Source organism: Aulonocara sp. 'chitande type north' Nkhata Bay, linkage group LG4, assembly GCF_057382095.1.
Source record: "Aulonocara sp. 'chitande type north' Nkhata Bay isolate Kocher_YH1m ecotype deep benthic linkage group LG4, A_spYH_male_GT1.1, whole genome shotgun sequence".
NCBI classification, from domain to species: domain Eukaryota; kingdom Metazoa; phylum Chordata; class Actinopteri; order Cichliformes; family Cichlidae; genus Aulonocara; species Aulonocara sp. 'chitande type north' Nkhata Bay.
Genome location: NC_141347.1, coordinates 28,603,783 through 28,630,616, shown reverse-complemented (window position 1 = coordinate 28,630,616; position 26,834 = coordinate 28,603,783). Strand labels below are relative to the sequence as shown.

At 38.2% G+C, this 26,834-nt stretch overlaps 2 protein-coding genes and 1 non-coding gene across 8 annotated transcripts in view; 1 reads left to right on the top strand and 2 right to left on the bottom strand.

The window, feature by feature from the left end:
- axin1 (axin 1) overlaps positions 1–11,743 on the bottom strand; it is a 46,523-nt gene extending 34,780 nt beyond the window's left edge. The window contains exons 1-3 of one of the 6 annotated variants that reach the window (XM_086289677.1): positions 11,344–11,743; positions 8,573–8,758; positions 2,245–3,216 (exon numbers count right to left, since the gene is read on the bottom strand). In XM_086289677.1, the coding sequence (XP_086145803.1) occupies positions 2,245–3,140 (896 nt within the window). In that variant the 5' untranslated portion in view covers positions 3,141–3,216; positions 8,573–8,758; positions 11,344–11,743. Of the gene's footprint in view, positions 1–2,244; positions 3,217–5,234; positions 5,379–8,572; positions 8,759–11,343 lie in introns of those variants that run through there. The other 5 variants (XM_086289673.1, XM_086289675.1, XM_086289676.1 and 2 more) reach the window with 5 other exon arrangements.
- Positions 11,744–16,617: 4,874 nt separating this feature from the next.
- Positions 16,618–16,689, top strand: trnat-cgu (transfer RNA threonine (anticodon CGU)). The gene has a single exon. It is a non-coding gene; the product is annotated as a tRNA-Thr (tRNA).
- A 4,925-nt stretch (positions 16,690–21,614) lies between these two features.
- Positions 21,615–24,646, bottom strand: pla2g10 (phospholipase A2 group X). Its single transcript, XM_086289672.1, has 4 exons — positions 24,514–24,646; positions 23,821–23,989; positions 23,035–23,141; positions 21,615–21,787 (listed from the first exon to the last, which is right to left on the bottom strand). Exons 1-4 carry the CDS (start codon positions 24,548–24,550, stop codon positions 21,639–21,641), a joined length of 462 nt encoding a protein of 153 aa, XP_086145798.1. The 5' UTR covers positions 24,551–24,646; the 3' UTR covers positions 21,615–21,638.
- Positions 24,647–26,834: the final 2,188 nt, after the last annotated feature.

Genomic DNA, 26,834 nt, shown 5'->3' with positions numbered 1-26,834 from the left:
AAACCCAATGGGTGATGCTTTAAAAATGAAATGCTTTTTTGTAATTCTGGCCAAATGCTTGATTGCTGAAATAATGATGTGGAAATAAGCTCACAAGTGTGTTTCAATCACAACTTAAAACCTCTTTATCAGTTGCCGTGTAGATTTTCACCAGCAAACGCCCGAAATGCCTGCGGCAGAAGCTTTTTTTGTTTTTTGTTCCTTTCTATATTTTGGATAAGATTTCAAACATTCATATCCTCCAACAGAGCCTTTTGCATTCTGCAATCTTCAGATATCAGCTAGTAAGAGTCTAGGTGCCCACAGTGAACGAATTTGGAAAGAAAGGGTAGTAGTCATGCTCACGCTATTTAACTGACCAAATGATTATCGGGATTTTTTCAGTCACAGATACATAGTACAGGGCTGTGTTCAATATTGCTGCAACAGAGAACTTTCTATCTGTAAGGTATTCTATGTTTGTCAGCTGATGTAAATTCCTGTCCCCACCATCATACCGCTGCTACTGCAGGAACAGAGGTCAAACATGGCAACATTTTTGTAGTCTGACAGTGATGCAAATTGAAAATTATACATAACAGCAAATTAGGCAATTGCGTTAAAGTCTTACAATGTAGCTATTTACGTTGTAGCAATAACCGAACAATGCTACAAGTGCTCCTTGTGAGATTTCAACAGTGACGCACACCAAACATGCTTCTGTTGGCCATTTTTACTGCAAGAGTCCTTAACCCTCCGCTGAAGCCGTAACCTTAGTTCACACTAAGTTTTAGAAGTTGACTTCCTATCAGCCCTTGTAACAAAGTTTCTGTTTCTAAGCTGCTTTTTTTTTTTAATTTAACAGGATTATAATTTCCTTTGCCTTTGAATCATCTAGATCCTGGTCTAAATACTCAGAACCTACCAAAGCCAATAAAATATCACTTCTTTCTGCCAGTCTCTCGACTGCTGTATGTTGGAAAGGTTCCATGCATAAAATATCACTGAGATCTACCCACATATATCCAGTACATTCTGTAATATAACCAACCTTAAACCAAAGTTTTCTTTCCCTTCATACAGCTCCAAGCTATTAATTATTTGCACTATTATGCATATTTAAAAATCAAGGAAAAGATTACCAACAACCTAAGGCCAGCCTATACAAAAAAAAAAAGAACAAGAAAGAAATCCAAGTGTTGCATCAGTGAAGATTTGTCTTGTTTGATTAATCAGACTTGGTCTTCCGGGGCATTTCCAGTTCACTCATGCAGACATTACCAAATATAACAGCACATAGCTATAGGTAATTTAATAAACCACCAGTTCTGTTCAGCTGTTAACAATGCAATCAGAAATATCAGCACTGGAATAAATACTGTGAACAACAAGAGCATGTGCAGGAGCATGACAGGCAAACACAAAACAGTACACCTCGACTCAACACTTGACTGGCGCTAAAAAGCCAAGACTTTGTAGACCTGGACATTGGTATGCAGCTGATGTGCTTCAGAATACAAAAAATGAACTTTGTCCCAATTCTACATAACACATTCCACTTTTTATTAGCATATTTTCTTTGACTTTAAGCTGCACTATTGACCATGTAATGTACTGAAAGCTTGTAGCAGATGTGTAAACTGAAAAAAGATCATATAGGATTGTGCATTCCAACATGTCATATTGTTGTGAAGATTTTAATATTTTTGTGAATTAAAATTCAAAAAGGATCCCTACTTTAAGGATCTATTAACAGCCCTGGCTAACAGTAAAAAAATGTTTGGGAGCTCTAGACTAAACAGTCAAACAGGTATTTTGCAATATTTTATTATGGAGCCCTCATATACAGAGGAAAGGGAAGGCAAAGATTACAAACTCCAGGGTCAATGATTTCAGGAGAACTCCTCCTTAAACAAAATCATTGTTTGACTCTTTCAATACAAAGTCTGTTCCAGTGCCTAAGCAAAACACATGATTATTAGAGCGCCCTCACAAGCACCACAGAGATTTCTGCTGCAACCTCCAAACAGTCGGTAATGCAGCCTTATTATCTTCTGAGATTTGTTCACCACCATAAGTGCAAATACTTAAAACTCTCTTCACACACAGTCTTTGCCATCTCCTGAGCTACACTCACAGTCACATCAGCCCAAGTGCTGGTGTGCAGTTTCAGGGCTTTTTTATTTTTCTAATTCAGCAGTTTTCAGAGGAATGCTGTGCAGCTAAAACTGAAGTGAAGCTTTTTCGATTGCTCAGAGGATTTACCTGTACTCGTGACTGTCCTGGAATCTTGTGCTGTTGGCAACTCGTTGCTGTGCCGTCTCCATCAGCAGCTTCTGAGTCAGACGGCTGCTTGGCGTGGGGTCGCACTCAGGCAGCTCCTCTGGTCCTTGGTCGCATCTCCATTCCTCATACTCCTTTAAAGGTGGTAAATAGCTCGATAGCCCCTTTCCATTGCCAGAAACCGAGCTCTGGTCACTGTACAACTTTGGGCTTTCACCCCCTGTCCGTGTGTATTCCAAATATAGGTCAGATTTAAGGAATAATGGATAGGTATTTTCCTCCATCATAGTCTGTATTTCAGTCTGAGCCTGATCAAACATGGCAGGATCAATGTGAAGCTTCATCACACAGTCTCTGATGAAGGACTTTGTAGCTGGTTTGATCTGTCTAGAGACAATCCCATTGTTGTCCAGGATGTATTTTTTATATATCAGCTTTGCCAGTTTCACCTTCTTCTCCTCAGTAACCTCACTGGCTTCAAGTTTCCGAAAACCACTGCAGGCAAACCAGAAGTCCAACATATCTGCACATTCCTCTTGCTTGAGGAACGTCCTAAACAGCAGGATGCCATCCTGGTCATCCAGGAGAGAATGAAGAGATTCCGCCCACTTTAAGTAGGGTGGTGTTGGCGAAGCGCTGCCCTCCGGCTCGTAACCCAGGTCCAAGTCAGATCGCCTGGGTGTAGCCACAGACGGCTCACATTTGAGGCTCTCATTCTTCGAGGAGAAGCTGAGGTTGCTGTGCTGGCGACCATCACTGCATATGAGCTCTCCTTCTTCACCGGGGACAGGAGGTCTGGGAGCATCCTCAGTGAAGCTGCCTCCTAGGTCTGCTAAGTAGCCCCGTTTTTCGCTTATGCTCATAGTCCCAGCATCCATATACCACGTCCCCGTAGAGCCCACACTGCACAACTATTCGATCCAGAGTTCTACTTATGCCACTGCAAAAGAACTCCTGCAAGGAGGAAAATTTATAATGAGATGCAGCTTCAACACGTCATAGAAAGGCAGTCTTTTGCTACTCAGTGACAGGGCACTAACAGTGTAACATTGCTCTGAGGTTTTTACAATACAATTTATTCCACACTGAGAAATTCACAATCAATAGAATACCAATGTGGTTTTTGGGCTTTTTCTTTTGCCGGATTTTTTTAAAGCAGGTAAATAAATATCACTTATTTCTGTGTCAGCTTTTGAAAACTACTCTAAAGCCCTAAAGCACATTGATCTCACATTTGAGTCATGTCCAATAACACACCCACAGTAAAAATCAGTACAGCGGTACTTTATAATCAAAAAAGCATAAAGTGAAAGAAAAGCATTCATGCGCTAGGATCAGATATTCGACATTCAATCTGCAAACCTGAGCAGAAATCGAAATCTACAGCTATTAGGCCTTTAATATGCGCCGAAAGTCTAGAGGCGTATTTTTACTAGACAGCAGTATGAATACAGTGTAGCAAATGCATATCATTAGCTCACACATCTATTCCAGTTTCATTCAAATTAGTATTGGAAGGGTGAAAATTCACTTGGGGTTTACAAAATTAAATTGATAATGAAGCAGCCCAAGTCTATTTCCCACTAGCTGACATAGCAGTACTGCAAATGACACATTCTACATCCTTATGCCATATTCTCGTTTTATATGATACCCCCTGGTGTTAGGGAAGGACCTGGGATGGTGTATCAAATGATTTTAGGGATCAAGGACACATCTTAGTCTTTGTGTAATAACCAAGTGTGCTGCTTTTTTGCTGAGGAACGACACCGTAGAGCCCGGATCTCCACCTCTACGCAGTCCGGACTGCTTAGCTTATGGCTAAGCTTCCCAGATACTGTGTCAGGATTCAATTTAAGGTCTAATGCAGCCACAGCTGACCCTTTAAATTCACATATCCACAGCAGCTCCACTACATATCCACTACTTCTTGACAGCTGCAAGCAGATCCAAATCACGGGTAGAGAAGCTGAACGCAAATAGCCCTGACTTCAGCCTAAATCACTTCCCAATCGAAATCCCAGTGCAGCCTACTTGTTGACTAATAGGATTAAATATAAATGTTGCCAAATTATGATTTCAGAACAAATGACAGGTGGGTTTACTGTAGCAAGATCACCCTTCCCTTTAGGGCACACCCACTCTCTTGTCTGGTTCAGTACTGATACAAATCTTTTCTTTCTGATTGAACAAAGGCTGTATGAAGACAAAACTGGCAGCAGCGGCTCTGCTCGCTGCAGAGCCCTGGAGTGTGAGCAGCACGTGCACTGTGCATCAGGCCAGATGTGCTGGAATGAAAATTAGCCCTCCCCTCCAAGAAAACGAGCGTTTCAGGCCTATTAACGATGCTGGTAGGAATAAATCACCCGGGCAAACTGCTGCTACCTGTAAAGACGATGCATCCGCGTATTAATATATAAATGAACCTTCTGTGCTCTCAGGTGTGCGGCTCCGGCGGAGGTATATTTAGAAGGGATTCCATACAATTTCCGCCGGTCAGAGTCGAGTTAAAACAGGGGGAAAAATGACCCTTTTTTCTGAAACCGTGTCAGTTGGGTTGTTCCTTTGAAGTGAGCCTCTCATCACATCCATGTCTTGGCCTCTCCAGAATGAGCAGAACGACAGCGAGTGGGGGAGGGGAGCCAGAAACAAACTCCACACACACACACACACACACATAGAGGGAGAGAGCGAGCCAGGCCTATCAGCAGCCGACCGACAAGTGCACAACTTTGTCACACTAATAATATCTGTGGTGTACCCGCTAACAGCTGCTAAACTAAACACACAGCATAAGCACCCGTAAACATTTCCCCTACCGTCAGAGGACACAGAGGGAATCCCAGCAACCATTTCCGAACACATTTACAATCAGCAAAGCAAAGCGATGGTATATTTCCCCCCCCCCGATTACCGCAATCCCAATCTCTGAGCAAGGGGGGAGCCATTAAAAAAAGTGACATATACTTAACCGGTGAAAATCTTTCTGCTTGCGAGTGCATCGGGCTATCGGACCGACACGAGTCCCAGCCGACAGTGTCATTGTTGCGAATTGCAAGAGTTTAAAAATAACAAAGAAAGCAGCCCGCTCTCCGCCTCTCCATGGCTGTCTCTCACTGTCTGTATGGAGCTGAGGCTACAGGAGATGATGCACAGCGCCTCGCCTGTTCACTTCACAAACTGCCGGTGTTAAGCTTCGGTACATGTGGTACACCGATTTTTCCTCTCCACCCGCCTCCTCCTCCCCTCTCTCTCTCTTTCAAGTGGTGAAATACATGAAAATTCATGCATAATGCACAGAAATACGACATAACAACACATTTAAAAAGTCAACTGATTAACTGCTACACACATCAGCATCACTGTGCACATTAAGCTGAAAAGCCGTTTTTTTGTTGTTCACATCAGATCTACAGCCAGTATGATAACCTGTGATGTCAGCGTTGCCCTGATTTTTAATCCCTGGTATATATAAAGATTCAAAAATGCTCAAATGTTTACCTTAATGGGTTTGAGGAGCCTTATTTTGTCAGAGTGTGTCTTGCCAGGCAGAAACCATGACACAGACTCAGAATGTATCCACAAAAGACACTAAAGAACTTCTTCAGGGAATGAGTAGCACTTATCAGCAAGAGTAGACTACACTTCAGAGCAGGTTGGGCAACCACTTGTTTCGGAGTCAGAGAGTCTACAGGTTTCATTCCAACCACAGACTGCACTAGATGACTTTACTGATTATTCTACAAGAGCCGCTTTGATCAGTTAAAATCAGCAAAGGTTTACTCTTCCTGTTATGTGCTGCATTCAGGCGGCCTTTATCATAAACTTTTACCACCAGGAAGTTTCGCTAGAACATCTGATAAAGCAGACATCAAACGTACCGGTACATAACACATAATGATGAGGCCATCAGCTAAACTTTAACATACTAATAGTGTGAAAACAATGAATCTGGCTGGCCTCATTATTCATGACACAAAAAAATATGGTACATTTTCTGTGTAAATGCAATTTTTGCAAGTATTTTTAAAGCAACTGGGATAAAGAGATCTTGTTCGAGTGTCTTTATGAAGAAAACTGAAATGCATGAATTAACAAATATAATAAGCAGTTTGCAATAGCCAATGTGCAGCTGCTGACTGATTGTGTCATTTGAATTCCTCAGCTGTCACACTGTTTTACTGAGCCTAAGATGTAAAGCTAGTGGGACACTATAATAACATATTGTTTTTGATTAGTAAGTAATTACATGAAATCATTAAAAAAAAAACTAGAGTAGGATAACAGGATACAGGTGTATACAACAAGAACACAAACATTTCACACTTTGTCTCAACGTATCACTCCAAACACCGGCTCAAACCTGGAAACCTTTCAAGTGTGAACTGTAGTTCTTACAATATTTATGCGGGCAACATAAAACATGAAAAAGGCCCAATGCACTGCAGCCTCCTCGAGGCAAAATTGATTTTGTGCAGAAGCAGTTTAAGCATTTTAAGTACCCTGACAGTTCTCTCTTTATAGCATCAGTTACTCTGTGTTATTGTTGTTTCTTCCAAAAGCAAATCAGAATAATTCCAGCACTGTCAATTTTTTAACTGGTACTTTCTTTGAGTGAAACAAAAATAATTTGGTCCTCTAGTCACATATGTAGATCTGTAGTTTAAATCTTGATGTTTTTATGGATTCATTCTTAGCTTTTAACAATCAAACAGGTAATGTTGTGAAGAACAGCTTCTTACGAACTACAAGTGCTAATACAAATAGTTATCCAAACCTTTGTCACTCCTCAGCTGGTTAACTGTAAATCCCTGCACATATTCGTGACATATCGATATCAGAATTTGTAATGGCCGATGAATATAAGATGGGAGATGTTGCATAGTCTGTCAGCCAGGGGGCACTGTGTAACTTCCCAGTTGGCAACACTTGTTTGGAATATCCCAATCATAACAACCAGTTTGTCCGAGCAGAGTCGGGCAGAGCGTAAACAGAGTGTACACAAGTAATCCATGGCTTGCTGTGACAATAATCAAGCATTGTGATGTTATCTTAATAAGGACTCGTGAATAACTACTCCTATCAAATGATAGGCAAATCTGTTTATGTTTGAAAGGGAAAAAAATGGCTGATTATATTTGTAAATGACCATATATCAGTATTGGCCTTAAAAATCTTGCATTGGCCAGGCTATAGTATTATAGTCTTATAGTATTATAAGACAACGCATCACTGTTGTTTTTACTCACTGGCCAGCTGTGAAATAAGGAACTGATTTTAAACATTTTAATTGTTAAAGCCCTTCATGAATCAGCTGCACAAAAATATTACAGGTTTTTTAATTCCATATTTTGCTCCTTAAAGTCATCCCAACAATTTCTCTTCGTCTTGTCTATAATCTAAAGGCAACCATTCTCTGCCACCAGACTCTGGAATCGTCCCACATAAGAACATATTTATGTGCTTATTTTAACTGACAAATTAATCATTTTATCCTAGGGTTTGCATACCATTTTATTTATTTATTGTATATTTTATTAGTTTTTTTTTATTGTTATCACATTGCCTTGTTATGGGTTCTTGCGTTTTGTACCTGTTTTTGGAGACTTGAGAGTATACTATGAAGCAAGATCAATGGGTTAGCGATGATGAGTTTAAAGTCAGAGTTTTACATGAGCAACTTGCTAAGGCGTACATTACTAAAGCTATTTTAATATCCCCTTTAGTGGGCTACTTGGAATAGTAACATGTGATGTTACTTGTATCTAATCTAAAGTTTCCAAGCTCCAATTAAAAATCCAATTAAAAACAACCAGCAGCACCAAGAGTGCAATCAGCTTTAAAATAAATACATGAACTCCAGTCAAAATCTTTATTTTAACGCTCTTGTTGCAGCATTACTCTCTTTGCTTATTTCCAGTAGTGTTGTACTTTTTGTCGGATTGTTTTTGAATCATCATGACCTGATAATGTCTACGATTGGAATCATTTTGTGAAAAAGAAAAGTCATATGGCGAGTGAAACGCCTCCTTTTATGTCAGGACACACAAAGCCTGAACCAGAAAACCAAGTTTAACGGAGAAAGTTGAAAGATACCCCTTATCACTGACTGAGAGTTTCAGGTTTAGTCAAGCCAGCTAGCGCAAAGGAAGTGTTGCTATGTCAAACTTCTTTTGTAGTATACTCCTTTGTAGTGTTAACTGGAAATTTTCTCCTCCAAGGGTCAACAGCTTCTGGGTCTACATGTTTATATTTGGTGAACACACAGATGGAGAAAAGGCAGATCTGCAAGCAAATCCACCTGCATTACCTTGAGTTTGATTGACTTCCTCACGCATCCTCCAGTAGTGCATCCTTTTATTGAAGATTCCATTGTATTGTTACTCAGCACACATTTCTTCTGCAAAGGTAAAGCCCTTCTCACCCCCGTGAAATGGAAAGTCCTGGCTGAAGCAGAATGTCGCCATAATGGTTTGCCATTGCCATCCATTTGCTTCTGAAAAGAAAGAAATATTGGTTAAGACTAGTTCCTACATAACTGAAAAAATGCAGGAGTTCAACATTATGGAACAGTTACATTTTCATTTGAAGATGTTTCTGCTGCAATATATCTGAAACCAAAACCATTACTGATCTACATTCGAAATATTCTTGAAAAAACAAAGCTAAAGCTCCTAACACTAGGGTAGGGTGGCCTCATGCCCAACACAATGACCCAGTCCATTACACCGATAGTTTAAAATTGTAAAAAACTATAAAATTGTAGGGTCTTTACTTTAGATTATAAAGTGCCTTGAGGCGTTGTGATTTGGTGCCCTATAAATAAAACTGAATTGAATTAAAAAGCTCAACTTTTTACAGTTTGAGTCATTCAGTCCCTCCTGAGATAATTTGAGATGTTTTCTTAGTCACCACCCAAGTAGGATCTGTTGCACTACAAAAACCACTGACACAAGTTGACACTGAGGAAAGTACAGGAGTAGGTCAAAGAATCAAGAAGCAGGCAAACCATGCACAATATAGCATCCTCTCTAACCTTAGCCCTGCTGCCACCTTTAGTTCAAAGATGAATAACAATCTTACCGTAAATAAATCTCCCCGTTTGTACAAACTCCTCTTGTACAATCAGGAGTTGTGCAACCACAAGTGGCACACAGATACCTCTTGAGCATCTAAAGGTTCTTATCTATACCACATGTAATGATGTTGTCACATTGTCTTGCAACTTTGTAACAGGCTAAGATGATATGATGACAACATTACATCTGATATAGATAAGAACCTTCAGATGCCCAAGAGGTATCTGTGTGCCAGTTTTGGTTGCACAACTCCTGATTGTACAGGAGGTGTCTGTGAGTAATCAGAGAGAGATTTCTCATATTACAGTTAAAGTAAATAAGAGGAGGTTAAAGTCCCCAAAATTAACAGATTTGATGGTTCCCAGAAGTCAGTTATCTGCTTTTAACTTCAGCAATTAACAAGAAATAAAATGTGCCTTTCTGCATAGAACTGTCCCTAAAAATAAGTGTGCTTTATCATAAAAGACAAATTCACACTTTGACCTCTTTTGGCATGCTGTCCAAAACATAACACCACAAACTGTAAATAACTGCAACAGTGAAAAGGTTTAAAAACATAAGCTCAAGAAGTCCTGTAACCAGAAGGCTTTTCAAACTGGACCTCTTTGATAGTTTGAAACAGCTGGGTGTGAAATTTGTACAAAAAAAATGTTCTTCCCTTTCTTTTTAACTACAAATAAATAACCCTCAAGCAACTGGCTCGGCCAAGCTGCTTAGTGCACAGAGGAACAATAGAAGAGGCTTCTCTGTGCCTAACTCTGAAGTGTGAACAAGTTTTCACTAAAATCAGCAAACCTATTGTAAAATAAGCACTTTGTGTCAGAATTGTTATGGAAACACACTTGTATAAAACCTTTAAGGAGAAGATTTTACATTTTATTCTTAATTCCTTTATGCATGCACCCATCCTTCATACTAAATTCTAAAAATGCACATTCACTATTCTGTACTTTGCAGGGGGGATTTTTTTTTCACAACCCTACAAAGCTACCTTTTAAAAACTGTTCTCATATTTTAAAATATTCTCAAATTACTGCTGCAGTTAAGCATTACCAGAGGACAACTTCATGTCTCCCAGTTCAGCTCTTTATGCATTCTTTTGTTCCACCTGTCAGTGTGGATTTAGGCTCTTTTGTAGGCTTTGGCTGAAACAGGCTTATCTCTGCTGAAGACTCTCTGATGAACAAAGCCACATTAAGATATTTAAATGGAAGCTCCCATTTTCAGTGCACACAATAAAGATTTTTCAAGCTGGCTGTCTTCAAAGAGTTTGCCAAAAGTTAAGAAGTATAAAAGAAACAACGAAGAGGACAATGCATCTTTCAAAGCTCTCAAAACTATAATGTAAAGCAATCGCGGGGCTTATGGACTAAAAACATTCAAAACCGTTGATATGACGAACGAATATTAAAGCTTTTCTGTATTTGTTTTAAGTTCTGGAAATGATCCAAAGAGTAATATCAAAAGACTGTCAGAAAATGTATTCTGATGTCCTGCTGATATCCTTTGTCCAGGCTGAATAGATCATGACTAACAAGTCTTGGAATGGATTAGCCACAGAGGATTGAGCAATTTGCAGACTTGAGTTTATTTTGCAGGATATTATAGCTTGCAGAGCACCATATTCCCAGAAAAAGGGAAAATAAAGCTTATTAAAAGGCCTACATTTCCCATGGTGATATAATACCAAAGACATACATGCAGAACCATGTACCAAATGGCGAAAATACATTGCCAGACATCAGCCGGCTGGAAGAAATCCAAATTAATTTAAGTGTTCAATCTATCGTGGTCTTCACTTGTCTGGTCATCCGATACACACTCACTGGTCAAATCAGATGATGTGCTTTGCTTTTGATGAGAGGGCTGACACAACAAAACAGTACGGCACAGACATGAAAGACGGTAACAGACGTAAGGGAACGATACACAAGACAAAGGAACGTAACACCAATTTTCATCCTCACAGATTCCAAAGCAAACATTAGACCTGCTGGTTTACCTTACTGTGTGCTTCTTGGTTTTGTTGTGCTGAATCGCAGACTACTCCCACCGCTTTTCTAGGCATCGAGTATAGTCCTTCATAGTCTGCAGTAAAGACAGCCGCCATCTTTAATCACAACAGAGTCCATCTGTCGATGGTTCTTCCCTTTCTACCCTCTCTTTCTCTGTTCCAGTCTCTCTGTTCCAGCCCTCTGTTTGTTGTGGGGGGGTTCTTATTTTCCATCCAACATCAAACCACCATATCGACAGGCTCATGGGCCGCCCAGTAGGGGAGCAGCTTGAACATGCTGCATTGGCTGTTGTCCTTTTCCAAGCTGCAGTTGAACTGACCGCATTTATTTTTCTCTGACTTATATGGATAGCTCGCGTAACATATTTCTGCTCTCAGGCCTTTGATTTCAACAAGCCTGGCCTCAAAGCTCCTCCATGATTGCTCCTGAATGCATCTTTTCTTTGGATGTTCTGATTGATGTGTTTTGGGGTTCTCTTTGATTTAGGCCACATCTGTGTAACTACAATTAAATTCATGTATTTTTATTCAGGATTCAGATCGTTTAAGCCTCAAATCTGTTTTAATGTTTTGGGTCTCTTCCCCTTATTTTCAGCTATTCCGTCATATGAAATGTACAAAGAACATCGTTCCTTTAAAGCAAAGCTCAGCTGAAATTCTTTGATCTCACCAACTGAAGCTCAGTTTGACTTAAGAACCTTCGGACACAATTATAAGTCTAAAGACTGTATCTGCCAGCTTTCGTCCAGCTAATGCATTTCATTTAAAGTGACATTTCTTTTTTGCTCCTTTTTGGCTTTCAAAGCTTGAATGCAAAGCCGTATATTGTTTACTGTCACTGTTGTTGCACCAAACTCTTTGAATGAACAATGAAAGGAGTTGAATTTCAAAATGGTAGATGCTCTCACCTTTCTCTCCTGCTGTTTGGCTCGTCGGATCTTATTTCTGTTGTCCGCCATGACTGGGCGCAGTCCCCTGTCTGCCACTCTACAATACTTTCTGCTCATAATGATTCTTACTAGTGTGTTGCTGAAAGATGAGCATCTTTACTTTATATTACAGCTTTAGCCGTGCGACCCTATTGGAGGAAACAAGGACCAGATGATTGCATGCACAATGGTATTGTAGCTATGGTAACAGACCCAACAGGCATGAGGACGTGCACCTAATTGCTTGTACAAATTTTAAAAAGAGAGAGAGAGAGAGAGAGAGAGAGTAAGGAAAAGAGTGAGAGAGAGGGAGAAATATAAGTATTCAGTCAAATTGAATTGTTTCTTAGACGTCTTGCAGGCTTTTCAGCCATGAGAGGATTTGTTATTTAAACTTACACGTATGTGCTGTGTAAGGCGGTGGAAACAGCCCCGTTAATAAGCAAATGAATGCAAAGAAAAGAGAAGAGATGTGGGTGAACAGAATATTTGGAGAGAGAAAGAGAGATGATATTCCCTTTGTCATGCAGCTTAATCAGTTGCTTACCTTTCAAGTGGATTTCACACTTGCATGTCTGTTTGCGACCAGGGTCAAATACCCTTCGCACAATGACCAATTTTCCCTTCAAACTACACCAGCAGAGACCTGCAGCGTTGGCTGCCACTTCATCACATTTAATTTACACTATCTACGCTTAAAACTTACATTTAGGTTGCTCTATTTAAAAAAAACAAAAAACATATTTGTGCAAATCTGTCAAAATTACTATCACTTTGTTACTTTGTTCTTTTTCTCAACAAAATTCCAACCGCTTAGCTGTCCAAGTAACTTTACTGTGTATTGCTTTAACAGAGGTTAGTGCTCTTTTTATGTGATTTTCTACAAAAAACGGAGGAAACAATTATCTTTATTGAGGTAATCTAACATACTTCTGCACTTCTAAAGTTTATTTTATGGTTCTGCATGTATCTTCATTTCCATAAGTATTTGCCTATGCAGAGGGACTTACGCAACTTACGCAAACACGCTTGCATCCAGCTCTCCAAGGAACTAACAGTATGAAGCTCAGTCAATGAACGTGCGCTGACTGACTGAAAATTGGGCCATAACAGAAATGGGAGGAATAGAAGAGTTCACCACAAACAGTGGAAACACAAAAAAGCAAAAAGCACAGTTGGTTGCTACAGTGGATGCTTTTCCTTCTTTTTAACACTTCATTTCACATCAGCTTTTTGTATAACTTTGCTCTTCTCCATGGCCACTTGCTTGTGACAGTGACCCCCAGTGATGGGAAGCAGCTACAAAGTATCAACACGCAGCCAAAGATGGTTGCAATTACTGATAAGTCAAAGGAGCAATGTATTGACAGCATTTAGTAGAAGCCCTCAGGGATTAATGAAGGTCTGTTATCGTGATGGTGGTGCTAATGTGCATGCTCTGCATGTACATGGTTATTAAGGAAAACATCTCTAAGCGTTTTATGCATGGACAAGGAAAATAAGAGTCAACATCAGCTTTGACTGTGCATGCTTTTATCTAATTTTTAACTTCAGACTGTGCACAGTATTCTCGACAGCACTTTTCTACAGTTGACCACCTGATGTGCTACGATGTTCTTGACAGCACTTCCTTTGCATTTTTCATGGATGAAATGAAAACAGAAAATCCTTTCTTTAAAATAACTCGTGTTGACGTAGCCCTTTTTAAGGAACTATAAAAGATAGAAATAGCTACAGAGATGTCACCCATTGGTTTGTGAAGTCCCATTTTGAAGCCTTGAGATCAGCCTTTCCAGGAAAACAGATGTGATAAGAACAGGCGTGTCTGAAACATCACTTGCTCATTGGCTCATTGGCCATAGCTTGTTAGTAACAAGTCCTTAGCCAGAGAGTGGGGAGAAAATGCCACGGCATGACCAAAATTTCCAAAATAGATTTAGGTTTTTATTTAGTGTGACACAAAATAAGTTACTGAGTGCATAAACACAGCAGGGAAGTGTTTAACGGGCCAAACAGAAAAAAATATTTTCTGATAAAATTCTACAGGATCAGGAGTCTTTTTGCAATAATAGCCATCACCATCTAGAGGCACTTTTACATTGACTTCAAACTAATTCTATAAAACTAATTTTAAAGGCACCAAAGGCAATTGATTAGCTTTTCTGCCACAACAAAAAAAAAAAGGTTAATAACTATATCGATCAAATCAAAACAAGAATGATAACTTTCTGGTTCGGTCGAATTTGTCAATTTGTTGGCTTTCTTTTATTCCATACTTTCTGCTAAAGTACAAGTGCAAACTTTAAACATAGTGCATACATGGTTAGCACTTGTGATCTCTGCAATATGAAAGAATATACAGGGAATTATTTTTTTATGAAATGAACAACTTTTTATCAAAACCAGTCTAGCGTGACTGCCATAAAAATGCTTAAAGATGTAAAATAGAAAAACAACTAGAAGGTTAGTGCAGACTATTTATTTTTATATTTATTTATTGTCCACTTACTGTCAGTTACCAGAACTCAGACAAAGCAAATGTGCTTCAGTCTAGAGGAAAAAAAAATCTTGTCTGTTTACCACAAAAAATAAATAAATAAATATTCTCATAGTTTCAGGGCAAAAGAGTATTCATTCACAGGCAGCATAGCAAAATAGGATTTCTCACAGCAACAGACCAATAAATAATTAAACAGACTGCTACAGTGATACTACTTATTCTCTCAGGGAGTAAGATGCTTGGTGTTTCCTTCATAAAGAAGAATGCACACTGTAATCTTACACTGGAAAATATTCTATTTCTCAGGTTGTAATGTTGCAGGGGTTTATGATTTGAAAAAGAAGACCAGGGAAAAAATCATCTATGAGCTATAAAATAAACCACAGGCCCTTTGAGCAGTTTGAAATCCTTTTGATTCAATGCTGGATACTTATCTGGTTTTATTGTAGAAACCTGCCCATAAGACAGTTACAGTCTGCTCAATAAAAGTTCATCTTAAGAGCATGCAATCCAAATCAAATCACATAATTCCCTAGATGGGAACTGTAGTTCAACAGTCACCTTTGTTAAATACTTGAGAAACTTAAAAAAATCTCACAGTCTGAAAAAATATATTAGTATATTAATAAATGTAACACTCTTGTTTTTAAGTACTTTGCTATTTATTTTAGATGAAAGTTTGCTGCTTTGGTCTACTAAAGCACAGAAAGAAACTGGCACATTTCAAGGCACTCTGAATTCAATTTACCTGTGTGTTTTTATTCCACAGAAAGCCAATTTTCAGTCTGTAGTGCTGTATGTGCTATAAGCAGGTCAAGGTGAGTACTCTACATCTGCAGTTTCCACTGCTAACACACTCCCACTGGAAATGAGTCTTATTCATTTTTCAAACAGCCTCTAGCATATCTGATAAAATAAAATATAAAAAGCAGCTCGGCCAAGCATTCATCTTTGATGTTTTGCAAAGAAATACTGTGGAAAGCTGCAGTCTGATTTCATGCATATTGTATTCCTTGTATTCCTTAGCAACGAATTGCAAGCAGCTCACTGGTTTTTGTAGCTACTTCTCATTCATGTCCATCTCTGTCAATTCCATACTGACTAAAACAATAGGACTGCACAAAATTGGATTCGATTTAGATTTGTTCTGATCATACATTTTCTGTAGCACCACTGTTAGGCCAAGCTGGGAAATACAATGTTTTTGAGTTCCTGAGCTTGCAGACATTATTTCAATCACTTACACTTTATACATTGTTTGATAACAGTTTTTTGTTTGTTTGTTTGTTTGTTTGTTTGTTTGTTTGTTTGTTTTAAGAAAAATAACTTTATCAATAAGATAATTATTTATATATAAGAAGGGTAAACCTTCAGGTAACATCATCTTTACTTTTGCTTGACCCCATTGCTTAAATTAGTTCAATTCTACATTGTGTACTGTTTTAGTTTTGCAGAGTGTAGCAACATCACCATTTCTAGTAGCTTTCAACAGAAACAAAGAGTAACAAAGCGTAACAACAACAGCAAACCTACCTTCTGTGTAGCTCTCTGTTGCTAACACTAGTCATAGGAGAGCAGAGACCTCTGCCTGCCAAAGATTACAAACCGATCTTGTTTTCACGGAGTAGAGAACAGCGCCCTCTTGTGGCCAAATGTCGACAATACATTTGTACCGATTGCATGTTTTATCTCAGCAGCATAATGGCGCCTGTCTCGGGGGGAAAAGACCTGAAGTAGCAGCTCTCCACAATAAGTCATGGAATATAAACTCACAATGAAAATACAGCTATTCTTATAACTATTAAATGATATCTTGATGACGAACACAGCGCAGGCGCGGTGGCCAAGTGGTAAGGCGTCGGTCTCGTAAACCGAAGATCGCGGGTTCGAACCCCGTCCGTGCCTTTTGTAGTATTAATTACTTTTAAACGTTAACTTTTGTGAGAGTAATTGCATTTGGGACCTTTTTCATTATTTTTCAAACAGTATATAGCTAGAAAATTAGCCACTGTAATCCAGGATGTTGAATACTTGCATTAATGTCTTGTCATACATTGAAAATACTGTACAAATAATACTTGGCTTGAGCTTGATAACTAAAAAAATGTGTTTTTTTGTCATTTATAAACTAAAATAGCAGTTCAACATTATGAAATTTGAAATTCTGTACCCCATATCTGCTCAATAATTCTCAATGAAACACGTGTTGGTCACATAGCACTGTGATCAGCTCTGAGACAGAATTAAATTCAATTTGTTACAAAATATATTCAGAATCCACCCTCTTTCCTATATAGATAAAAGGTCCATAAATATTTGGACATGTTGTTTACATCACCACGGCAAATTTTAAATGAAACAATCGAGGTGTGCATATTTTCATCCATTTCAAATAATGCATTGATGAAAGTATTGTATTGAATGTTTAAGAATTTAAATACATATTTTTCAAAAAGGTTTTGATATTTGACTGACAAATGAGACCTGGTACTTTGTAATTCCATTACAAGCAGATAAAAGGTACTTGGCATCTGTTCATGGGAACAGGTCGTGCAATCAAATTCTTAATTATAAAAGACTATACTTACATATCACGTAAGCAACCCAAGAGTTTCTAAGGACAGAGAAACAGGATATTCTTCAATAGTCAAGCCAGTCACTTGGTCTGAACTCAATATCACATTGTTCTCATGTACTGAAGACAAAACCAAAGACAAAGGCAGAGAGAGCAACAAACAAGCAGCAACTGCAGGAGGCTGGAGTAAAGGCCTAGCAGAGCATCTCAAGGAAGTAAATGCAGCATTTAGTCAAGTCTATGGATTCTACATTTCAGACAGTCATTGAGTACTTATATATAGCCCGTTATATTTAAAATTATATTAGCTTGTCCAGTTACTTTTGAGCATTCAAAAATGTATAAAGGCTCAAAAGTAACTGGACAAGGTGTGATGTCTCTATGTGTATAGAGACATCACACCTTCTAATTTGAATTTTGGGATAAGATCAAATTACTGGCGCAATCAGTATCATGAGAACTCATTTCAATGCAAGGCATAACTGCAAAGAGCCATGGATGAAGATTACATGGAAATGGAAAAATCTGTAGTAGATTTGCATATTTACCCATGTGTTTAAACAGCTCTAGCAGAGATCCACATTTTCTTATTGAACACTATTATGACATCACGAGTGTACATTTTATTCCCCAAAAACATTTCATTAGCTCAAAAATATATATTTGTATTTTTTATGCTCTGCAAACATACCACTGATGGTAGACTAGTGCAGTTTCCTGGGTAACGCTTCGTGTTGCAGCATCAATGATTCATATCTGGTTCATGTTGCATTGCAATCACGTTCTGTGTGCTGAAGTGACCCTTTGTGAAATGAGAGGTGATAGAAGGAAAACAACTGGAAAATGCTGCAGTGCTTTGCAAAAGCTTTAATCAGTGATGTTGACAACACACCGCTGACGGCTGATTTTCAGACTCTGGCTACAATCACTGAGACTCAGTGCTACACTTCCTTGGTCCTAAATCAGCACCTTGGTCACTAAAAACTATCACATGGCAAATTCACTGGTTCTGGAGGGTTTTCTTGTCATGATTGTGAAGTGGAAATGTCTTTTTGACTCTATGAGCAGAAGTTTTCAGGAACATGTTTACGACAAATTTTCTAAGATGAGTTTTTACTTACATCCATCCAAGTATATAATGCTGTGGGCGTTTTTTCCATCCTAAGATTTGTTGCCTTCAACCTTGTGCTTAATGCTTTTAATTCAAGATTCAGCTCAAGATCTATACTAGTCACCCAAGATGACATATACCAGCATGTACGCATAATGACACAGTCTCACCTTAGTGCCTATGAGATCAGAAAAGCAATTATCGCCTTCAAAATAGCTTTGGCTTTCACAGCAGCTTTTAAAATCCTAATATAGTAAGTAAGATACTACAACCAAGACACTTAGTAAGCTCAAATAGCCTCTGGACTGCCTAATGACAGATGTTTATCGCTTTTCCCTCTAGAGTTTTCCGTCACAGGTGGAGGCTGTGTGGAGAAACATGGAGGAAAATACTTTGAAAATGCGTCTTCACACAGAATCACAGAGTCATTCATTAGTTTAAAAGGGCTGAGTCAGGGCTGTATTTCCAAATATAAAAAGTGCCACCCCAAGCTGAAACTTGAATAAATTCAGCTACTTGTTGCTTATATAATGACACATGGTATTTAAGTAGCAGGTTGTTATTACAAAGGGACTGTTAAGATTTCTACAGATTCTACTTTTCCCTAATTATAAACATTATTATTTTTGTGAATAATCCATGTGAAGAGCTGTATCATCTCTGTAATAGAATCCCCTTGAATTCATTTTCTGCCCTCTGCAATTTAAGCCTTAGAAAGAAGAAAAACACCACAAATGGAGTATAACAGGAGTAAAACAGGAGGAGGAGAACAAAGGAATCAGTAGCACGTGGCAGACTGGCAGCAGGTCTAGGCTGCGCTCACATTGATTTCCTTGTGGGCTGTATACTCTGCTTTCAAAAGAGATTTTTATACAGTGAAGGCAAGAGAAAGTGACCCATTCAACCTGCTCTTACATTCGGATCTCAGTTGGTAATTGTATTATGGAAATCAAAGTCCTTCAGTATCATCACTGAATTAGATGAATACAAAATCATCTGACATAGCATGTGGATAACCTCCAGTCTAGCAAGGCATATCCACATATTTGTTTGTTGTTTATGTTTTGCGCCCTTTAAGCCAGACTTCACTGCGTGCCGTCTGGCTCTCCGTTGGGGACCCAAACAGTTGATTAAAGAATGCAATTAGCATGGAGCAGATTCTGTCAGCTCTCCTTTGGGGATTTAAATGCTATGAGTCGATGCACGATTTCTTCAAGAGGACCACATTGCTCTGCAAGATGCTAATATAGGGTCAGCTAAGACCAGGTTTTGCATTTGTATGCGCTAAAGGAAACATTATTTTCGGCAGTTTAAATGTAATGACTACCTAAAACTTACAGTGTATCTAAAATGTGTTTTAAAGAGAAACGGAATAAAATGTTTGTTCTTCAGAAACTTATAATGGCTAAAAGTGTTATTTTTACATATTTATTCATATTCATTCACCGTCTGTAGCAACCAGACCAGTGCGACCGAAGCTTTTCATAGTATTTATCTTTTCATTTTTACAGATGAAAATGAAAAGGAAAAAATAAAGAAGAAGAGTGGAATTTTGAGTCACTTTGTCTGCCATGCGGTGGATAGAGATGACTTCTTTAACCTCAGAGTTTACACATGGCCAAGCCTGGACACAATCACACAAGTGTTTTGGGGCTGTGACCCAGATTCTTAATTCCAGTCCGGGACTTTGGGTGGAGCACTTTGGCGTCATCTCCCATTTCAGCCCACACAACTGAACTGCACTAATTCAAAGAAAACGTGTTTCCTATGTGAATTCCCTGACCAAGCTTACAGAAGTGTAATATCAGATAACATCAGATCAAGTAACGTTGAAGAAAGCTTTGGCTACTTTGATTACTGGCTGAGATACTCTTTACTGGACATCAGAGAGGAAATAAAGTTTTACCCCTTTTATCTAAAATTGGTCCCAAAACCAGAACACCAGTTGTGGATCCAAGAGAACATAAAACATTAATGCTTTTTAGTTAATATACTTTATTGAGTCAGTGACATGTTACTGATCATTATGAAGCACTAACAAGAGCTTTGTTTGGATGTGTAAAGATGCCTGCATAGCTGTGGATGTGGCTCCATCTACAGGTGAATATCAAATGTGTCAGTGTATTTACATATAGCCTCCTGTTATGAAGAGGGCTGCAGATGTAAAAAAAAAAAAAAAAAAAGTTTCTTTATTTCAGCGACTAAAGGAAACCATTGAAGAAACAATAAGATTCTGCAAGCAAAGTTTCCTAATGGCAACCCAGACAAAATCACCTGAGATCACCTTTAACCCTTATGAAAAGAAAAATTTAAAATTAAATATGTAAATCTTTTAATCAGTAACCTGTGTGGTATGCAGATGTGTGTACTTGTGGTAGGTACATTAATTAAGAAATAAAGCACGCAATATTCTAACAATCTCAAATTAGCTGGAGGAGAGAAATAAAAAGACTGAGTCACTATATACCTTAGATGAACAATCAAATCACAGACCAAATATTGCCGCAGCTGAGTCATTCTCCTAACCGCGAATCCAGGAAGTGGATATAGAGGCCTCAGGCCGTTGCACATGCAAAATCGTTTGGTAGCTATTTAGGGATTATGAGGTAATCTGTACACATCATAGGAAAACACATGCAACTGTGACCATATTTTAAAACCTTAAAAGGAAGTAAACATGCAAGAGGTTTCAATTTTTTTTTTCAGTAATAAATACAAAAATAAAATTTGGCGCTGCTGCTGAGACTTTTCCCTCACTGGCTTTGGAAAAAAGTGGAGGAAGTCGTGTCAGAGCAGATTTTAAATATAAAGAAAACAACCCTCACCATTAGCTCAAGTGTGGGGAGTTTTTTTTTTTAACTCCAGTAAATGAAATCCAGTCAAAAACACACCCAAAGCATAGAGTCAGCTTCACTGTTATGAAGCAGGCACTCCACTTCACAGTTCAGTAACACATGCTAGCCAATAAAAGTACTATTGTTAGGTCTGAGTATTTGATTGTTCCCTCTATTTGACTCGAGAAAGAAAATAGGTGGTGTTCATTTACTGTAATACGTTGTGTGTTTTTTATTAAAACAATTTCTGCAAAAGCAGAGTGACTGACTTACTGTAACGCTGCGTATATTAAAAGAAAAGGCACATAAGACACATAAAGATGTATTTATTGTGTCAGTAAATATTGCATGTAGGATGCTCATGGCCACATAGAAAATCTGGCCATAGTGCATATTTCCGAATGAAAGGTGCTTTTCTCAAACATTTGGCAGCATCTCTGTCACACTTGCACAGCAGCTTTTCGCATTGGTCCTTCAAATTATCTGCAATGAAGAACAGGATTTTCACTCATTTTCAGTCAATTTTTCATTAACATTGTGAATCTCTTTTTACGTTTTTCTGTTTCATAGCTACGTATACAAACATTTGGAGAACTCCAGCTATATTTTTGTTTCATTTTTAGCAGTTTGTCTATAATTAGAGAAGTTCAGTAACCAGTTATAAATACCATTTGGGTCATGTTTAAACCTAATAATGTACAGTGCTTAATAAATTTAGCAGACCAACACTCGAAGTAAGGTTTATGACACAGCTGACCTAAATTAACACTCTTGGTAATCACCAAAATCATTTTTTATATATTTCTGTCATGGTTAATCTGCCAGTAAGTGCAAGTTCTTTAGTCAAAACTAGATTTTTTATGTGAAAATATAATTATTGCTGTTATCCACGAAATTCCAAGTTTACTGTTATACAAAAACCATGTTATTATTTTTTGATTCAGATGCCAAATTACAGTTATTTCTAAACAGAAAAAAATTTAGTGAATGAATAATATGCTTGATTCATTTCTGACCTCTAGGAGAAACCCAGTGTGCTAGGTATAAAAACATGAATTCAGTTTCCTATTTGCCTAATAAAAAACAAAACAATTTTAAGATAAGACAGGATTTTGACAGATTTCTAAAATATTTGTTTTGTCTTGTTTTTTTTGGGGGGGGGGTTGACAGCTGGTCTTTTTGATAAGCAAATACTGTGCTTTATGCCATTAAGATATCCTGGATAAATCCTTCTTTTCTCCAATCAACTGTCTTCTTATTTGCTTTCTGTGTTTCACTATGGGAAAGCATGAGCAGCCTCATCCTTTCTGTGGCATAAACATGAAGGTGCAGGTGCCCACATGGCAGTTAAGCTGATTATAAGAGTGAGTGATCAAGGGCGATGACCATCTGACCACCAATTTCAAAATAAAATGAATAAATAACAGCGCTGCAATGTCAGTAATGGTCTCCGCTGGGGCATTCCTTTCAAAATTGTGTGCTTCTGCCACTGTTTGTCAGTAAGATTACACTAAAGCTATCTGTCTGCCTTTTGTGAATCCATCTAGGAGACATTGAGGGGTAGCAAAGGAAGATTTTATATTGGTACTGATCTCAATCTCAGTACAATTGGACTTAGTGAAGAACATCCTAAAATTCAAAGCCATGGAATTAATAAGAGCATCAGCTGTTTTAACTTTAAATCATGGATCGCAAAAAGAAAAACAAAAGAATGATAGAAATCGCAATACCACACTCAGCTGTCTTGTCCTCACAGGTCCACCGATACTGACTCAATTTTGTATAGCAGCCAAGACGTTCTGCATCTCCATAACAGCAATCATGTCTGTGGCAGCACCTGCACACAGACAGATTAACAACATGATAAATCCATTATTTTGAAAACTGAACTCGGCCCGATCTCAATCTAGGAAAGGCAGGGTAAAGAAAACAGTAGGTGGGTGGTTGCAAGGCTGTGGTTTAAATCACACCAGGACTATTTAAAAGGCAGGGCAGGATCACCACATGAGTTTTCACAACAGATAGTTAGAAGTTAACTGGCTTGAGGGGGTGAGATGTCTTGTGGTTAAGAAGGAAAAGAAGGAGACGGTAATTAGGATTTGGGTGTGGAATTTTTGGAGTAAGTATTGGACCGTGTGAGTCTGCTGAATTTACACAGCATTCCCTCCTTCCATCCCGTCGCACTGCATTTGTGGTTCACTCGACTCATTCAGAAGCGGAAACTATGCGTACACATCAGGATGTGGATAGACTGGGAAGAACCAACGGCATTTAGGAGGAGAAAATAATATGTACACATTATTTCCTCCTCCTGCGACGAAAGGCTAAACTTGACCTAAGTACTTGGAAGGATATTTTTTGCGAAGTGTAATGCCTAGGTTGGTTATATATAGTGTCAGCTGACTGTTTACATTTTGGAGTGCGCTATCTTCAGGTGACCAGATATACTATCCTCACCAATTTGTATTTTCTTCTGTCAGGTTCTTAAGGGAATGTGATAATAAATGCTGCCTCACCAGTCTGCCCTGTCCTTGGGCCAGCCTTGGCCGCCCAGACCACAGTAGCATCCGTACACCATATAAGCCAAAGCAGATCTCCCGGTGCTGCATTTGATTGCTCCTGCCAACTCAAGTAACCCTCGCTTTGTCCGCTGCGATCTGCGTGTTGCCGCAGAGGCCACAGTCACTGCAAAGAGACACAAACAACACAAGAGAAGGAAAGAAGTTATCTCTCTGTCCCTACACCGGTCCATGTACTATATATGCTTTAGTGATTTGGTATGCAACACAATCTTGATAAAATTATACATTAAAGAGTTGCAAAGACGTTTGTGCTGCTATTTGCTGGCTTTATATTGTAAAATGTATCTGCAAATTGGATTTAGGATATAAGAAACTTTCTGTAGCTGGAATTGAAATGTTCAGATGTCTGTTGCAATAGGTAACAGTACTCAGAGGACTGACTTTCCTGTTACTCTCCCTGAACACCATACCTAAGGCTTAAAATCACAGACAAGCACATACTATTTTACAGCAAAATCAACACAATTTGCTCCATTTCAAGTGCTCACTGAATCACTGTTCTTGTGTAAACACAGGTAGTTTTCCCCTCAAACATGCACTGACTACCTCTTGAAATAACTTCTTAAGCGTGTAGTTTTCACTATGCTTCCCTGTGGAGCTCTCTTTTAAAGTAAATAATCACCTTACCAGATAGCAGGAGAAGTATCCGATAAAATACTGCCATGGCATGCAACAGGTAGTTAAAAATCTCATCTGTAAGTGCTCTTCACTTCCACCCTCTGAGTGTAACATTGAAAGGAGTGGAGAGCTTTTTATAGACGCTGTTTGAATAATCTCCTGAGCGTAACTATTGGCTGGAGGCTAATCCAGTGTTTGTGAACTCCACACTGTATATAAATGCCACTTGTTTTGCACATATTCAACTCTGTATATTTTATATATTTTATTATTATTATTATTATTATTATTATTATTATTTTATTTTATTTTTTTTACTATTTAATTTGTAAAAATGTGTACACACACACACACACACACACACACACACACACACGTAGGAAAATATTTAGTATACACATCCAGAAATGCATACACTATTATATATTGTACATATATTTATTAGTTTCAGGTTGGCCATTCTTGTATTTTGCTCGTTTGTGTTGTTGTGTTTGCACATCTCTGTTGCTTGTGGGGCTCGCACACAAGAATTTCACTCGCATGTGCTGTGCCAGTGTGCCTGCACATGTGATGTGACAATAAAAAGTGATTTGATTTGAATCTATGCTCCCCCTAGTGCTTTATTGAAGTTGGATCAATGTTTGTGTTTTTCTTTCGTTTTAGCATTAACACTGCAATATTGAGAAAACAAAATGTTCTGTTTTTAGATTTTCTAGAGGTGTAAGATGAGTCGAAGTTTTATGGAAAGACACATATTATTGTTATTATCGTTATTATAAGAATTTTAAACATAGAAAAAAAGATTTTCAGCTTTTTTGGGGGGTTGACAGTGACATATAATCATTATTACATTCCCCTCCTTTGCCTTTGGAAAGCAATACCACCCACCCACTCAGAACATAGGGAGCATCAGGGGCTGCTAGGTGGGAAAGGTTTTAAGTCTACCGTAATATGTTAGCACTCGATCTCAGACAAAGAAAAAATTGTCCCTAGACCCTCTGAAAGGGTTTTTTTTTTCTAATTGGATGAATTGCATCCACAAACCAAACCAAACCAAAGCAGTAATGTATTATAAAAGCAATGATGTTTTTTTGTCTTTTTTCCCTGTTCCCTCTTTTTCCCTCTTGTCAAATGTCTTCTATCTGTAATAACAAATATGGCCGTTACTGCACTGGGTTGGATAGTGATGTTAAGTGCTTCTGACAGTGTTTTAAAAATCTTAGACCAGTATGTTATTAAAGCTGGGCATGACCAAAACATGTGGGTCAAGTGTTCTGACACCTGTTGTAACTTGCATATCTTACTCACTTCGCCGAAGTGAGTGTGATGTAAGATTTTGAACTGTCTTATACTTCATTTGGCACAGGAAGAGCTGTAATTCGGGCATTATAGAGCACTATTTTCAGCTTTTTAAATGTTCTGTCTCCATACAATAGTAAATAAAAACTAATAAAATATTTGTTCTTGGAGAATAAAAGTATGTCTTAGATCAGCTCCAGCACTCCCAACCCACTGAACCTACATGTTCCAAATGAGTTCAAACTTTTTAAACTTAAACAGTCATTTTAATACTATTGAAGAGTCATTGTATAGTCCACTCATACTTATGCATTTGTGTTAGTATTTGTAAGCTAAACCTGGACATTTTGGCCATATTCCATAATTTCAATATTTTTCCTGAACAATTCGAGTTTTTGTTGCCAGATGATCTACCAATGTATAATAGGATCATTATCCAATCATTTTCTATTTTCAGCTGGCTATTTTATATGTATTGTTTGGAGTTATTCAGCTAATTGTTTTCTATTTATTTATTGCTTTTAGATCAATTTTACACTGCCACAATCTTCCTGTCCACTGGTGACTCATTTTTCTTTTTAATCAACTTGTGCTTTACAGTACATTTCTAATGTTTTTCTGATTCAGCCATAACAAAAAAGAAAGAAAGAAAGAAAGAAAAGAAAAGAAAATCCCCCCTTAGCTGTTAACACACCTGACCTGCAAACTGCTAAAACCTCTGCCTTTTCTTAACAGTGTTCACACTTGGTGGTGATCAGTTATTAAGTGCATTTGATTAGCAGCACCTGGCTGCTATTTCGCCTCCTAATTCTTATGGAAGGGTGTACTTAGTTTTTCACACATTACTTCTGCATTTTGGCTCAGTTTTTGCTCAATAAATAACGATTTTGTGTAATGAGTCATGTTTTGTAGTTTCCTAATTTTAAGGACCCAGTTATTTTTATTTAATCCTGACATGTAAAAATGTAGAACTGAAAGAGGGTGTGCTTTCTTTTTACTATGACACTATCTGTTTTATTTTTTTAAACGCC

Excerpts from the sequence above, each read along its gene's own strand:
- pla2g10 (XM_086289672.1), bottom strand. The coding sequence starts at position 24,550 with ATGGCAGTATTTTATCGGATACTTCTCCTGCTATCTG. Across the intron at positions 23,990-24,513 it reads GATACTTCTCCTGCTATCTG|TGACTGTGGCCTCTGCGGCA; the intron begins GTAAGGTGATTA and ends GTCTCTTTGCAG. Across the intron at positions 21,788-23,034 it reads GGACAAGACAGCTGAGTGTG|ATAATTTGAAGGACCAATGC; the intron begins GTATTGCGATTT and ends TCTTCATTGCAG.